Raw genomic sequence first — 17,213 nt, forward strand, 5'->3', positions numbered from 1 at the left:
ATAAACAGATTTTAAAATGCGTATGAAATAAAAGAACACTGAAATAAACGTGCAGTGTGAAGCAGCACAGCACTAGTCGTTAAATGCACAACTAAAAAGAAAATAAATAAATTGTTAGCCGCAAAGCTTTAATGTCTATATCTGGCAAACCATTTAAAGTCTTTTATAATTATAGCAGTGGGTTCAATATTTCCTCAGGACACCCTTTCTAAGTCTGTGCTATTAATAACCCTGAGCTCCAAGTTCGGATCAGAGTTGGAGGTGGAGCCTGGAGAACTCAGCAACGACTTCATGCGACGCTGCGCAGACAATTAGATCAAAGTACCGCGAGAGCCCAACTCTCGAATTACTCTCGCGGTACTTTGATGCCACATGCCAAATGGCCTGCGCAGCGCCGCATGAAATCGAGCACACCGTTCTCTCTTCAGAGCAGGAATCAAAACAACAGAGGGACACGCCTTCTTCATGGTGTACCTCTGCTGTCAACACTGCCTGCACGATCCGGAGGTGGATGATGATGGTCGAACCGTAACATCTGCATCACCTGTGCGTTAACATTCGCGTTGCGTTCGTCAACTAACTTACCGTTGATATGACATCCGCAGAAACGCTCGGCGGTCGCTGACAGACCGCGTTCACATCCATTATGCCCAACCAGAAGAGCAACAAGGGGAAGAGAAATAAACGCACGAACAGTAGCGGAGACGAGCAAGAAAATGGAGCCTCCGCGGTCTCGGCAGGACCTGCCTCGGTGTTGACCGGGGCCACGGCGGGTCCGCCGAGCGACAACAGAAGCGGTAAGATTGTAACGTTAAGGAATGATGCATTAAACGCATCCCGAGTTGTTGCATTAGCGCCACTTCAACCTGAACGTGCGCGCGTGCATGCGAGTGTCTTCCTTCTAATGTCCCACTTGCAGTAACTTGTTTCCTGCGCGTGCCCCCAGCAAACAAAAAAAGGTCCCCAGGACGTCCCCTAAATGGCATCTGCGAACGTCCCCCGGACGTTATCGTGTAGGGTTCTTTTGACGTCCTGCGAACGTCCGCAAAAACGTCTTCCGGACGTTCAAAATGACGCTTTGGGGACTTTATTGACTTTTAGGGGACGTCATGGGGACCTTTTTTGTAAGCTAAATAACATGCTAAGCACTTTAGGCGAACGTCCCCCGAACGTCATCGTGTATGGTTCCCGTTACGTCGAGCGGACTTCCGCGAGGACGTCCTCCGGACTTTTGCGAGGACGTTCGCGGGACGGTCAGCGGACTTTCGGGACTTTTAGGGGACGTTCGCCTAAAGTCCTCAGCACGTCGTTTTATTTCCTTGCTAACCAATGAAATCAGACACGCTAAACATTGTATACCACAAAGTTCTTTTATTTTAATTAAACAGTTGTAATTATCCTGTGCTCCGTGTTTGTGTGAGCGTGCGCGAGCTCCCGTGCGCGTGCCGGATCTCCCGTACGCGTCAGTCAAACGCGCTTCAGCTGCGTGTGTGTGCGTGTCTCTGGCTGTCTGCTGGACTCCGATGTCAAATATTTCCGTGGTCTTCTAACCTAAAACAACGAAACGAACACATTCAAAAGTTAAGTATTTATTGGGGTGGTTTCCCAGACAAGGAGCTTAAACCAGGACTATGCCTCAGTTTAATTATGAAATATAACCATTTTTAACAAACATGCCTTACTAAAACATTACTTGTGTGCAATCTGATGTAAAAAAAAAACAAAGGGCACTGATGTATTTTAATATATGTCAGCACTAGTTGTTTTTAGGTTGGACAAAAATGTCTTGCAAAAAATCTGTAGCAAAAAAGGGAGACAGAATTCTGTGCTAAAACTAGAAAGCATGCACAACTCTCTTTTACCTTAGTATTGAATGTTTATGGCATTATAGTTGCTGTTACAGTTCACTCAAAGTAAAGGTGGCTAAATGTGGACATACAGTTCTGTGCAAAAGTCTGCATGCTACCATTAGATTTGTTGTTTTTGCAATTGTGTAGTGATCATATGTTTATTTCTCAGTCTCTTTATTAGAATACAACCAGAAAATACAGGAAATGTGTATGTAGTATTAAAAAAACAGTATAAAAGTTTAAGCTGAAGTTTCAAGTATTTAGGGTAAACTCACCTTCAACTTGAGCAATAGCAGGCAACTGCAGGATCTCTTACACATAAATAAAATTTAATCCTTTCTAATTCTAATCGAATGACTTCAGTCTCCTCAAAAAAGCTCAAGATGTGTTTCGTGCCAAGAGAAGTCACACTAAATACTGACTGATGTTTTTAATTTTGTGTACATATTTCCTGTATTTTCTGTTTGTATCTTAATAAAAAGAGTAAAAAATAAATATGGATGGACATTTAAATTTTGCTAAAACAACAAAGCTGGTGATGGTGGCCTAGACTTTGCACAGTACTGTATGTTACCTATTTTATGTGTAAATGCAAATCGATATGAATATGAATACTCCCAGTATGGTTTCAGCTGGTCAGGCTGGTGTAGCAGGATTGTTTTACAGAGGTTTTGGCCACTTTGTAGCTGGTCTTAGCTGGTCAGGCGGGAAGACCAGCTGACCCACCAGCATATACCACCTTGGCTAAGTTGGTTGGCTGTCTTAGCTGGTTTAAGCTGGTCCTTTAACCTGGCAAAACTGGTACGTCAGCTGGTCTTCCACCCTGACCAGCTACAAAGTGAACATACACATCTCAGAGAGAGCATAGGTCACACACACACACACAATATTTTACTATGACATAAAATAATATAAGTTGTCTTATTATATTGATCTTTGATATTATTGTAGTTTTTTGTGTTAAAGGCATATTGAAGTATAATATGTAGAGTATATTCACACAGACTCACTTTAACTCAATGTTAGTTGCAAGTTTGAAACTGAGCTGCTGAAATTTGCCCTGTGTAACTGTAGCATCCTCCTAATTCCCATCTCCCAAACTGCCTCCCCTCTGAAGAAACAGATAACGAATCTACAAACAAAAACAATCCGTAGTAAACATGGGTAAAAAGTCAGCAGTGACTAGTAATGTTGCGTGTGTTATGGCACATACCATCTTTTGAAAGTCAGCTTGGCTTGCTGCATTTTTCCGACCACTGTTGTGATGTTGTCCTGGATTTGGTCTACTTTCAGAATGATTCTCCACTCCAAGATTTCTTTCAAGAAGGTGTTTTGAAACATTAATAACATTACTAACTATACCAGTAAAATAAATGAACAACAAGTCTGTCTGGAAGAAAACCAATGTCAATAATTTAAGATAAAAAAATAACAAAATAGTGTACCTTTATTCGCTGGTTGGAAGAAATTGATTGATGTGCTGCATTTGTGATTGTGCATGAAATGGAACTGTAAACAATAAAAACAATTAATCATTTGTAAGTCACTCAAGGCATATAACAATTAATAAATTTAAATCAAGTAATCATCATTATACTACAAATACTGTAGACTGAGATTAAATATATTGTTTCTTAATTCCACAGAAGTATAACAATTTAAATGACTAATAACATTACAATGTACTCACAATAAGGTGCCTCAGGCAACATCAAAACATCTTTTTGCTTTTTCTTACTGGTTGCTCCTCATCTAACAAAAAAAAACACAGGGAAAAAAATCTGAAAAGAATGATAATATGAAAGTGAATCATAGTGACCTTATAGTTTCACCTGGCTTTTCAGCTGAGAAATACTCCTATTTGCTGTTAATAATGATAAATTTTCTTCACTTTAAAACTGGAAATCTTATCTTCAGGTCTAGAAACAACAAGACAAAAAAGAAGTATTTGATATTATTAAGAAACTTACACAATGATTCCCACTGTTTTAAATCATGTAACAATGAATGCAGTGACAATTAAATCACCTTCAATAATGATTTTACCCTTAGATAATTTACTGTCCTACTGAACTGTGAATAAATGTGCATTTAAAGAAAATATGGATAGACAACATGTATTTTTCTTGATCATTCCAACTCTTGGTCAATATACATTACTGTACAAGTGTCTTAGGCCACCATCACCAGCTTTGTTGTTTTAGCAAAGTTTTAATGTCCATCCATATTTATTTTTCACTTTTTTTATTAAGATACAAACAGAAAATACAGGAAATATGTACTCAAAATTAAAAATAAATTTTTTTTTAGAACTAAATGTCTTCTTCAGACATCAGTCATATTTAATGTGACTTCTCTTGGCACAAAACACATCTTGAGCTTTTTTGAGGAGACTGAAGTCATTGATTAGAATTAGGATTTGATTTTATTTAGGTTTAAGAGATCCTGCAGTTGCCTGCTATTGCTCAAGTGAAAGGGGAGTTTACCCTAAAAACTTGACACTTCAGCTTAAATTTTTATACTGTTTTTAATACTACATACACATTCCTGTATTTTCTGGTTGTATCCTAATAAAGAAACTGAGATATAATGATATATGATCACTACACAATTGCAAAAACCACAAATTTAATGGTAGCATGCTGGCCTAAGACTTTTGCACAGTACCTCATACAAACATTGTATATTTGGCTTGACAGTATTTGTTGAGGTTAAAAAGAAGTTTGGTATTACTTTGCATACTTTACCTGTGTGAGAAAATGGGCTACTCTGACTGCATATTGTCCACAGCTGTTTGTCCAGAATGGCACATTGTTTATTTTGGTCTCAATACCCTTCAGATAAAAACAAGCATGTTTGATTATTTTTATTTTTTATATGTAGCTGACCATGTTGTTCATGTTTATTTGTATTTTATAAAACATGGATAAAATCTTACCACATTCTTTCACTCTAACCACAAGGATGGTGCTACCTCAGCCTTATTTTGTTCAGTAAAATGGAGCAAAACAGCACAGGAAACCTGTAAGTAAAGTCCATATAAATCTGTAAGTTCAGCTTGCAGTCCTCAAAGGCAATATACACAGTTAGCCTTAATAGAGAACCATTGGCTTTATTCTCAAACCTTAGGCTAAAATTGTTTTCCAATGTTTTTTCCTTTTTCCTGGAAACATGTAGGATGTTTAATCTTAGTTTTTCTCAAACCAGTATCAATATTACAGTATAAGATAAGCTGATCTGGTGCTGAACTTACCTTTTTGGAGGACATGTTTAGATGTTTAAAAGCTGAGAAAACAAAATAAAGAAAGTAAATATATATATATATATATACACATCAAAATATATAAAAGAATTAAAAAAATTAAGCTGCTTAAATGTTACCCTGATGTACCCCCAACCGTCCCAGAGATTTTATGTATTATTATAAGAGATTTGATTCAGTTTAAGATTTGTATTCAATTGCTACCATCATAAGGTTTAACCATACACCAGATAAAGGTTTAAAAATAAAGTCTAAACAATATGTTCATAGGCTACATGCATTCAGGCTGATTCATTATGCTGCACATTAAAAATAATTGAACCACATCTACAAACTTATTTTGGTGATTTAGCCCACAAGTTACTTGAACTGGCATGTCCATTGTTTTTACAATGAATTAAATGGCTATTTTTTTTTTTTACTGCGTTTGGCACAGTATTCAATCCTACACGTTATTGTACTACAGTACAGTAGGTGGCGGTATACTGTAGTATGCTGTTCATGTCCGCATCGTCATACGCGCCAGCACCCCTGAAAGACTGCAGGAACAGAAACCCCTGGAAAGGTGAGTTAGGCGTTTTAATTTAAACTTTAAAATGCGTTTAATCACCACGACAGTAAATTTTTGCTTGCTTTGCCATTACTAAAGAATCAATTCAGACAGAATCTCGTGCACGCTCACACTTGTAGGCCGTTTCTGAAACGGAAGGCTGCATCCTGCGGAGGTCGCATATGCAGGCTGCATACGTCATCAAGCCTGGTTTATTTAAGTTAAATGAGCATTACATTCGCAAGTCATACGCATATTACAACAATTTACGATTAACTAAGAATAATAGTCAACTTTAGAATTGTTAATATTCTTAAATCTGACAGTCTTGATGACGTATACAGCCTACAAATGCCACCTCCAGTAGCCTTCGGATTGAGAAACGGCCGTAATGAGCTCGCGCAGTAACTTATATTAATTATTACTTAATAACATTATACATTTACTCAAACACTGAAACAAAGTAAGCGAGTTACTTAAATATGGCTACAAACTTCGAATAAGTTATTTACCATTTACAAACCTCGACTGAGTTATCAAACTGCCCTCTTGAACCAATATTTACTGTATATGGTAACGAAATCTTACCCTGTAACGAAAAATTTACGAAATTACTAACTTAACAATTAACTACAAAATAAACGGGATGTGTATAAAAAAAATGACGAAATTTAAAGGAGCTTTTGCTTATTCCTACCATCGAGACCGTTGTGTCAGTTGAAGTATGACGTGTGAGGCCTCGTGCCAGATAATTCAAATGTTCTCACGTGCAGTCAGGGCCTATACTGGCACGTGATAAAGAGATATGCTGTCATCCTTTCTTTTACAACACACGTTGTTTCTATATATATTAGACACAACAATAAAATTAATAAAATCTGTGATTGTTTGTCTAAATCCTTATTGCTGTGTGTTGTACAACTTGATAATTCATAAAAGTATAACAAGTGTTTGTTTTTATAGATGAGTTCCCTATTAAAGAGAGGCTTGATGCTGTTTACTCCACACTCTTAGGCTGATTTTGGATTATTTGTCTGTGAAGACACAGTAGTTCAGTTTCTGAATCCCATCAAGAATGAAGACCTGCAGGCCACCATATTGAGCTGTGAGTCAAAATTTATACTTTTATAACCATACCAGTATATGACATTTCAGTGTAGTGCCGTTTAAGTTTCCCTGGCTAAAATAGTTTAATTTGGTAATATTTGTTAATAAGATTATTAATAAGTTATATTTGTATATTTGACTTGTATAGCAGGTTATATAGTTATATTTGTTTGAACAAATAAGTATATTGTTAATAACAAGCTGAGATGGTGAGTTTTCTGGCTATGGTTTTACAGGATGTATAAGAAGGGGAAAGACAGAATAGGTAGCTTGGTTAATTTCGTTTACATGCATAGTTCATGGGGAATTTGTTCAGAGAAAGCATTCAAACACAACCAAACATCGTTACTGTCTCATGCTTTTCTGTGTTCCAGGCAGGGTCTGATGTCATAATATGGCGCTTTTCCAATGTAGGGTACAACTTGGCTCGGCACAATGCAGCTCATACCGCTTTCATTGCTTTTCCAGTACAGTTTAGTATCGCTTCAGAGTGTGTGAGATTATAGGCAGGGGTGCACATAAGGGTGTGTATGCGCGATTAGAAACAATTCCAGCGTACCAACGTTGCTGAAATTTTGTTACATAGTTAGCTAATTTACTGCAACATAAGGGATTTCATAACATCTCGATCACTCCCCAGTGACTGGTCCCAGTATAGGTCATAAACCCCGCCTCCCCCATGTTATTTAATGGGACTTGAGACCAAGCTGTTTTTTGTCATTTACTGTAGGTTTTATCATGCTGATGTAAATTCAAGTGTTTGTTTTTAAAATAAGTTTGTTTTTAGTTAGTTAGTTAATGCTATAAAACGGTGTTGTCACGTCATGATTGACAGCTGTGTATGCACATTCTGGGAGAGTGAGGGCGGGGCCTTGATTTCGCGGCTTTACATCCTGCTCACTACTGTGCAGGACTGGTCCCGAAATTGCTACTGCGCAGACTCAAGACCCAAGATGTCAGCGGCGACACTGGCGGCTTCATTTTTTACCAATGGAAGAGAGCAAGCTCTCCAGGTGCTCCTTTTAGAACCATGACCAAAAAAGTTATGTGCACCTCTGATTATAGGCTTATTGTTACAGTTGCGTCCCCTCTACTGCCGTAACATCATCGTAAATGTGATACAAACACACACACAACATGGAGCAACATAGCATATTAATGGAATGTAGCCACAAAATCAAAATTGACAGCCACAACTACATTTTCCACTACCTCTCTCACATGACAGGTTCTGTACAAACACCCGTGTCATCAGTATCAGCTCTCCGCGGACAGAACATTTAAGCCATGACGCCTATATTTTTGGTGCGTTTTGGATGCGGAGCCATGCGCAAAGTTACAAAAATGCCATGCAGACATAGGCATGGTGGTGTGCTCTGCATTTTTGTACCTTTGCACATGACTTCACATCCGAAACCCCATCCCATTACTCCTCCCCCAAAAGTGAGCTGTGCTGAACTGGGTTATACTATGCAGTGGAAAAGCGCCAAAAGTGTCCTACTTCGTGGCTTGAAGGATTTAGGTAAGCAAATTTATCTGACACATCACAACCTAAAACCTTATAAAAAAGTTAAAAAAAATTCTTGATCTTAACATTTATTCACATTTAATGAGATATGGAGATTTTTATCTTTCACAGATGAATACATTTGAGTAAGCCGTTTTTATGTCTAAACACTGCGGTCCACCATACATGAAAGTCATCATGTTTCTACAGTAGCCCAAAACGGACAAACTGTTCTACAGAGCGTGTTTCGTCCATACGTTGTCTCAAGGGCTCATTATAGCATGCAGACCGCTGGTAGGCAGTTTCCACGCGTGTAACCACAGAAGCAGCTTGGCCAGTTTAACTCACAAATGAAGAAACAGCAGATTGTTATGTATGTTTTGAGAAGACCAACAGCAGTGGCGGCCGGTGACTTCTTTTTTTGAGGGCACTCGATTCGAAGTTCGTCACAACATGTATGTAGCCCGTCATGTGTGTGGTTTCTTTTTTCAAAATATGTGTTCTGCGCTTTGAGAGATCCTATGTGCATCACGTGTCATGTCAAAATAAGTGCCTGCTGCAGATGCATCTAAAGGGTTTATGATAAAAGAGACACTCACGATTGCCAGATACTCACATAATCTCATGTGTAATCAGAGTTTACTGTTTTGGGAGTGTCTTGCATGTATTTTGTGAACGTGAGCGTCTCTTTTTTATCATAAACGGTTTTGACGCGTGTGCAGCAGGCACTTATTATGACAAAACATGTGATGCACACAGGATCTCTCAACACGCAGGACACATATTTTGAAAAAGGCACATGATACTCTGTACACTTATTTTGAATTAGCGGCCCTCGGATGAGGAGTAACGAACGCCACTGATGGAAGTAAATAAACAGCGAATCGTTGCAGTTTGAGTAAAATCACTCCTCAACTTTGCCTATCTTTGTTCTCACCGTCGCAATTGGAAATGGCTATGATGCAGTTTTTTACCTGATGAGAGGGGTTCTAATGGACCAGTAACAGCGCTTGAAGTCCGCGTAGAACTGAAGCGCTGTTAAAAATCAGGCTACGCAGAGCTACGCTCAGGCTAGGGATAACCTACAGTGTAGACCTTACGCACGCACTATAACATGGCCTTCAGACGATGACATTTTTGTCCTGTGGCAGCTACCATAGAATCTCATTGCGTTTCGAAATTGAGGTTGATTGCAATTTCACCGCTAGATGCCACAACAAAATATAATACACATTTAACATATATAACTTTTGATTTTAAATATGGATTAGCAAATGCTGAAATTAACATGAACTAAGATAAATAAATATTGTAGAAGTATTGTTTATTGTTAGTTCATGGTAGCAAATGCTAACAAATACAAGCTTATTGTAAAGTGTTACCATTGCAATTTGATACTAAACCTAAAAATGTGTAAATGTCTTACCTGTATCTTTTTCACTGTTCTTTTCCAGCAGTTTCAGCGTTGGACTTGTAATTCTGCGTGTTTGGCTTCTTTAGCACTTGCTGTTTGAAAGTCATTGCTTGCAACAGATTGAGCGACTGTCATTCTACATTTCTGTTTGCATTGCTTTGCTTGCATTTTGAATCCTTCGCAATAATAACTATGCAAAAAGTTTTACATTTGAACTGTAGTTGTAGATTTAAATTTGTTTTTCCTTGATATAATGTATTTATATAGATTTTTACAATTATTTATCATGCAGTGCTTCATATATGAGAAAGACAACGCTTGAAGAACCACACAACACTCATATTAATGTATGTGTCATATTAATAAAATAAACAAGTCTTTGCACTTCATTTATATTTAATTGAGTGATATGTAACTTCACAATGGTGGATTCTTTAACTATTACATGAATATGTGCATTGTGATTTCGATTTATTGACCATAGTTATGTGTTAGGAATAGTGGAGAAAATCATTTACTAAAAAAGACAAAGGTGCCAGATCTTTCATTTACTTTAAATGCAATAAAATTATAGAACAATTGTAAGCAGCTTTAATGGAATCTATGTAATATAGTCAGTAAAGCATACTAAGTAGTTTATAAATTAAGAAATTCTTAATATTAGATACTATAAATTACGATTTTCATTAGTAAAGCCATAGCAAAAACAGCATTTTTACTTTGATGTTGCATAAAAGGGTAACTCTTATGGTTAAATGTGTATGGGTTTATATTAAAGCTTCGAGTGGTTTCACGTCCCCGGAAGGTCCGCCAGCGAACGTTGTCTAGCGGACCATATGCGGACGTCACCAGAAGGTCCGCCAGAAAACGGTTTTTAGCGGACTTTGTGCGGACGTCCCCGGAATGTCCGCCAGCGAACGTTATTTAGCGGACCATATGCGGACGTTCCCGGAAGGTCCGCCAGCGAACGTTATTTAGCGGACCTTATGCGGACGTCCCCGGAAGGTCCGCCAGCGAACGTTATTTAGCGGACCATATGCGGACGTCCCCGGAAGGTCCGCCAGCGAACGTTACAATGCGGACCAATTGAGGACCTTATGCGGACCTAAGAGGACGTTCGCGACGTCCGGGGGACGTCCCCTGTTTGCTGGGCCATCACCAACACCATCATCATCATCATTCCTGTACTGTGCATTATTATGACTGTGAATTTTCCAGATTTCACTTTATCGTCTTAAGCTGAACTGTAAGGTGGTTGTGTAGGCCCCGTTCAAGGGTACTTGAATGAACCATTGTTTTACTACAGTATTGCAAATTTACACTATAGTTTAACCATATTGTAATACAAACGGTAATCAATCCACCATAAAATCATGGTTAGAACACTTTTACTATAATAACACCATGGTTCATTTTCCTACATTCTTAAAAATAAAGTTTCCAAAATTGCCCATTGTCTTTAAATAACCATTTTTTTCTTACATTTTTATAGTCTGCAGAACCTTTAATATCTAGAACTTTCTGTTGCACAAAAGCTGAACAAAAGGTTCTGCAAAAATAGTTTATTTTAAGAACCTTTGACATAAAATGGTTCTTTATGGCATCCCTGCGAAGAACCCTTAAAAAGCCTTTATTTTTAAAAAGTGTACTGGCTGTCGGTAATGCACATTCATGTTGTATAATAGCATACATATTGAGGTACAGTTATATCTATTGTCTTTAATAATGCATTCATTTTCTTTGACTCTTGGCGTATTAAAAACACTTTTGTTGTCAACTATGAGTAATGCACACACACACACACACACACACACACACATATATATATATTTATATCTGTTATGATTCACACACATTGATGTGATTGTATTTCTGTCAGTCTCCCATGAGACATGCATGCATACTTCATTCATAGACATGTTGCATAACATTTGTTTAGTGCTGAGTGGGAATTTCACCCACAGTGTTCTCGTAAATAGCACATAATGCCTTTACATTGAACAGTCTGTCAGTAAGATGTCTGAAGCCAGTGAATTATATTTTGAATTTGCGCCCTTCGGAAGAGCAGTCTAGAGCCACCACTGTCTGAAGCACAAAAAATTACATTTTGAGAAGGTTTGTTTTCAAATGTATTGTATAATGTTGCAATTTATTAATTAATAATCATAAATTCATTTATTCATTCATTCATTCATACATTTTCGGAAAGGTTTTGTTTGTTCAGTTTGTCTTTATAATTCTGCTGAATAGCACATAAGTAGAAATGTTATGACTACATATAGTTGGCGTTACAATTTTTTGACTTATACACACATAACAAGCTCATGCTAATTTAATCTTCACTGTCTCTGGCAGAAGCCCCGTGTGCCACCCCACTGGTGTGCAGTTTAGGTCGTCCCATTGACCTTGAGAAGGACGACTACCAGCGGGTGGTGTGCAACAGTGAACTCTGCCCCTATGGCAACTGGATGCACCTGCAGTGTTTCTACGAGTGGGAGAGCAGCATACTAGTGCAGTTTAACTGCATCGGCCGAGCCCGCAGCTGGAACGAGAAGCAGTGCCGACAGAACATGTGGACCAAAAAAGGCTACGATCTGGCCTTCCGCTTCTGCTCCTGCCGCTGTGGCCAAGGACACCTGAAAAAAGACACGGACTGGTACCAAGTAAAACGCATGCATGATGAGCGGAAGAAAAAGATGCCGGAGAAGGGAAGCGGGAAGCTCAGCCTCAGTGCCTCCGCAGGTGGTGCTTGCGGGGGTGAAGCTTCCGATGAGCCCAAGAAAGGCAAATCATCAAGCAGCCATAAACTGGCTCATCGTGGCTCTTGTCAGGAGTTGCCTCGCAGACAGTCGGTGGATTGGCAGGGTGCTCAGGACAGAGGCCATGGGATTCCTCCCGGTGCTTGTGGTGGGGGTTCCCACGGTCTCCGGTCCCCGTGCGAGTCCCCTGCTCAGTCGCCAACATCCGGCTTCTCCTTCTCACCCCAGTCTTTCGGCGTGCCACGCACCTCGATGCACCTGGGAGAGTTTCTGAAGAATGCCGTACATACGGATAGTCAAAGGAAGCATTTTCTGCCCGGAAACATGGTGGCACGCGGTGCTCACCTGGAGCAAGGGGCTGCCGGCATGTGCCTGCCTCGCCTCTCTCCGGGAGACAACCCCGTGCAGTTTCTGCGGAGGCTGGATCTCTCCGAGCTGCTCACGCACATTCCTCGACACAAGCTCAACACCTACCACGTGCGGATGGAAGACGATGCCCAAGCCGGCCAGGGAGAGGATCTTAGGAAGTTCATCCTCTCGGCTCTCAGCGCGAGTCACCGTAATGTGGTGAACTGTGCCCTTTGCCATCACACTCTGCCCATTTTTGAACAGTTTCCTTTAGTGGACGGAACACTGTTTCTGAGCCCTTCTCGCCATGATGAGATTGAGTATGACGTGCCGTGCCATTTACAAGGTGAGGGAATCCATCATTCACACTCCATTGGGTCAGGTTCTTATATTTGCATATCAATGTAGGTTGATGATACTTAAGTTACAAAATAATTAGGAAGGCAATTTAATGCAAAGGTCATGCTTGCCACAAAAAAGATCAACTAAGACCCCTTCATCATGGGGCTATCAATATTTACACATTAAGTTCACAGACTTTAAAGAAAATCATACAGTATTGGGATCGAACCCATGATCTTTTGCCTGCCTGGTTAGTTGTGCTACAGGAACACACATAAAGCTGTATCGTACAGTTCCTTCAAATAAGTATTTTCAACGTCTCCCAGTATTTGGTCCCAGGTCTTTTGTGTCCTGATTAGAAAGGAATTTGTGTATTTGTGGCTGATAAAATTGCAGAACAGCAAAATATTTTCCATTTGTAGCACTGGCACAAGGGTGCACCTTCACTGCAATGCAAAATCAGTTCAAGGCAAGTGTATTTAAGTAGCATATAGTGACTGTTTGAGATATGACTGCTGCTGTTCAAAACCAAAGGAAGGACATTTTGAGCAAGACAAGCTTTTAATAGCTTCAAGTTGATTGGGGATAAAGCAGATCCTTTTTTAATTCACTGCCAGTGTTCATGTACTAAAGAAGCATGGCTGCTATCAATGATTTGATCATGGCATATCATTAATATATTTTCATTCATTAGAGTCGAATTTTGTTTAAAAGTATTTTCTGGTTATTTTCAAAAGGGAGGCTGATGCATCTTTATGCCATCTGTGTCGACTGCCTCGAAGGAGTGCACAAAATCGTGTGTATTAAATGCAAGTCAAGGTGGGATGGAAGCTGGCACCAGCTGGGCACCATGTACACATACGACATACTGGCTGCATCCCCATGCTGCCAGGTAATGCATTTGTTTGTGTTTTCATATAAGGACTGGCCAAAGGGTCACATTTTCTTAAAACAGCATCTATATACAAATGTTTAGTTAAATTTAGGAGAATTAAGGCCCCAGTTTAGGAAGAAATTTGAAACGGCTATGCAAATGTTTCTAGGAGCTTTGGTACGACAGACTAAGTTAAGAAATAAATAGGAACAGGGTGTTTGTGTCAAAGTCATATTACATCATGGTCTTCAACTAATTCCAGTTAAAATGTGTTTAATGGTCAATACAAAGTTTCCAAGAAGCTTTCGAAGATTATACTTGCAATGATATCACACGTGAAATAATGAAAAATACTGGGGCCTTTATTACCCAGCTGCAAGTTGTGATAAGTATATAATAGTTTTAGACCCCATTTACAATTGATATTAAGTTTCGTTTGATGTAAACATTAAGAAAAGTGCAAATGAAATGCCTTATATAAACAGGGATGCATACCGATTAATCGCGATTAATCTATAGCAGAGTAAATGGTTTTGTTTACATCGTATATGTGTATAAACTGTGTATAACAAGATGTATAGATAAATGCACACACATGCATGTATACATTTAAGAAATATTTACATGTGTATATACATTTGTATATTTATGTATAATTTATATAAAATATAAATACTTAATATATATAAAAAAGTTCTTAAAATTATACATGCATGTGTGTATATTTATATATACATAATTATTATACACCGTTCACACACATATATGATGTAACAAAAACTTTTATTCTTCTATAAATGAATCGTTATGCATCCCTTATTGATATATTTTAGTGCTGGGAAAAGATTAATCGCGATTAATCGCATACAAAATAAAAGTGAATTTTTCACTAATATATGTGTCTGTACTGTGTGTAAGTATTATGTACATTTAAACACACACACACACACATACATATATACATTTCAGAACATTTTTATTTATATATCCATTTTTATTGTTAATATAGAATATATAAAAATATAAATAAATATATATACACATGTAAATGTTTCTTAAATATATACATGAATGTGTGTGTATGTATATATACATAATAATTACACACAGCGCACACTCATATATTATGCAAAAAAAAAATAACTTTTATTTTGTATGCGATTAATCTTTTCCCAGCACTAAATAAGTGACATTTTTGCATTTGGCTGAAGCTTTTATCCAAAGTGACTTACAGTGCATTCAATCTACAAATTTTTATCCGTATGTGTGTTCAATGGGATTGAACACTTAATGTTTGATCCATAAGAAAAATTTTGCTCAAAATATCACATTTTTGTGTTTTCACTATTAAATCACTATTTTGCACTTCATTAATATACATAAAACACTAAAGTGATGTATGTAGACCTAAAAACAGAGAACTCTTTTCCTTAAAAAGCCACAGGTACACCCAGTTGTAAATGCAGTAGCGGCCGGTGACTTCTTTTTTTGAGTGCGCTCAATGCGAAGTTCATCACAACATGTATGTAGCCCGTCATGTGTGTGGTTCATAATATCAAAATATGTGTTCTGCACGTTGAGTGATCCTATGTACATCATGTGTCTTGTCAAAATAAGTGCCTGCTGCAGATGCGTCTAAAGGGTTTATGATAAAAGAGACGCTTGCGTTTGCCAGATACTCGCATAATCTCATGCGTAATCAGAGTTTACTGTTTAGGGAGTGTCTTGCGTGTATTTTGTGAATGTGAGCGTCTCTTTTATCATAAACGGTTTTGACGCGTGTGCAGCAGGCACTTATTTTGACAAAACACGCGATGCGGTTCACATGACGCAACAAACACATATTTTGAATTTGCGCCCCTAGGATGAGCAGTCACGAGCTGCCACTGTGTAAATGACAATTTGCCTACACTGACAGAAAAAAAGGGTCCAAAAATGGTCCCTAACTGTCATACTTTCAAAAAGTTAAATATTGGTAACAAAAATTGCATATTAGTACCTCAAAGATAAATATTAGTATCTCTAAGATACATATTGGTACCAAATGTATAAATATCTGTACCTAAATGGTATTAGGACACATTTAAAGGGTACTGCCCCATTGACATCATGGAACCTTTTTTGACCATTTTGTTTGTGACAGTGTAGGCAAACCTTTGAAAGTGATTCATTAGTAGAAAAATGTGACATTGGACCACAAAACCAGTCATATGGGTTTATTTAATGAAATTGAGGTTAATATATCAGCTGAATAAATAAGCTTTTCGTTGATGTATAGTTTGTTAGGATAGGACAACATTTGGCTGTGATGCAAGTATTTAAAAATCTGGAATCTAAGAGTGCAAAAAATTTATATATTGCCTTTAAAGATGTCAAAATTAAGTCCTTAGCAACATATATTATTAATGACCACCCCAAACTAATGATATTTTTATATATTTATGGTAGGAAATCTACAAAATATCTTCTTTGAACATTCGTGGCCAAAAATTTTGGCTATTGTTACAAATATACCCATGCCACTTATGTCTGGTTTTGTGGTAAAAAATAGATAATTTACTCACCACCATGTCATCCAAAATGTTGATGTCTTTCTTTGTTCAGTCGAGAAGAAATTATGTTTTTTATTTACTTTAATGGACCCCAATACTTAACAGTTTCAATCCAGTTTAAAATTGCAGTTTCAACGTAGCTTCAAAGGACTCCAAACGAGGCATAAGGGTCTTATCTAGCGAAAAGGTTGTCATTTTTGGCAAGAAAAAAAAATGCACTTTTAAACCACAACTTCTGGTCTTCCTCTGGTCCTGTGACGCGCCAGCGCGACCTCATGTAATGCGTCATCACGTCAAGAGGTCACGGATGACGTATCGAAACTACGCCCCAGTGTTTACAAATGTGGAGAAAGAGGGCCGTTCCGACGTTGTTGTTTGTCGAATGATATAATTAATGTCTTTGTGTCAGTTTATTGTTTAAAATGGTCCGCAAATGTGCGTTTCATATATGTAACACGTGACCTTTCCACGTCATTACGCAATTACGTGAGGTCGCGCTGGCGTGTCACACAGCCGGAGGAAGAAGAGAATTTATGGGTTAAAAGTGCATATTTTTTATTTTTCTTGTTAAAAATGACAATCGTTTTGCTAGATAAGACCCTTATGCCTCGTTTGGGATCATTAGAGTCTTTTGAAGCTGCGTTGAAA

At 38.2% G+C, this 17,213-nt stretch overlaps 1 protein-coding gene and 2 long non-coding RNA genes across 20 annotated transcripts in view; 2 read left to right on the top strand and 1 right to left on the bottom strand.

Moving 5' to 3' along the window:
* Nucleotides 1-17,213, top strand: part of heca (hdc homolog, cell cycle regulator) — a 21,063-nt gene continuing 3,850 nt past the window's right edge. The window contains exons 1-3 of the mRNA XM_065256125.2: nucleotides 1-797; nucleotides 12,046-13,143; nucleotides 13,877-14,031. Of these exons, the coding sequence (XP_065112197.2) occupies nucleotides 647-797; nucleotides 12,046-13,143; nucleotides 13,877-14,031 (1,404 nt within the window). The 5' untranslated portion in view covers nucleotides 1-646. The remainder of the gene's footprint in view (nucleotides 798-12,045; nucleotides 13,144-13,876; nucleotides 14,032-17,213) is intronic.
* Nucleotides 979-9,840, bottom strand: LOC135739290 (uncharacterized). 17 transcript variants are annotated; one of them, XR_012338077.1, is made up of 12 exons: nucleotides 6,360-6,488; nucleotides 6,175-6,251; nucleotides 5,562-5,669; nucleotides 5,104-5,135; nucleotides 4,975-5,013; nucleotides 4,789-4,872; nucleotides 4,598-4,684; nucleotides 3,541-3,769; nucleotides 3,296-3,359; nucleotides 3,064-3,166; nucleotides 2,861-2,982; nucleotides 984-1,551 (listed from the first exon to the last, which is right to left on the bottom strand). It is a non-coding gene; the product is annotated as an uncharacterized lncRNA (long non-coding RNA). The 17 variants fall into 17 exon arrangements; XR_012338080.1 differs by having other exon boundaries at nucleotides 985-1,551; nucleotides 5,599-5,669; XR_012338070.1 differs by lacking the exon at nucleotides 4,975-5,013 and adding an exon at nucleotides 9,703-9,840 and having other exon boundaries at nucleotides 979-1,551; nucleotides 5,104-5,669; nucleotides 6,360-6,745.
* LOC135745094 (uncharacterized) lies at nucleotides 5,551-9,870 on the top strand. Of its 2 annotated transcripts, XR_012338087.1 has the most exons (4): nucleotides 5,551-5,677; nucleotides 6,626-6,767; nucleotides 7,144-8,291; nucleotides 9,731-9,862. It is a non-coding gene; the product is annotated as an uncharacterized lncRNA (long non-coding RNA). The 2 variants fall into 2 exon arrangements; XR_012338088.1 differs by lacking the exon at nucleotides 5,551-5,677 and having other exon boundaries at nucleotides 6,630-6,767; nucleotides 9,734-9,870.

Source organism: Paramisgurnus dabryanus, chromosome 12 (genome assembly GCF_030506205.2).
Source record: "Paramisgurnus dabryanus chromosome 12, PD_genome_1.1, whole genome shotgun sequence".
Taxonomy (NCBI): Eukaryota; Metazoa; Chordata; class Actinopteri; order Cypriniformes; family Cobitidae; genus Paramisgurnus; species Paramisgurnus dabryanus.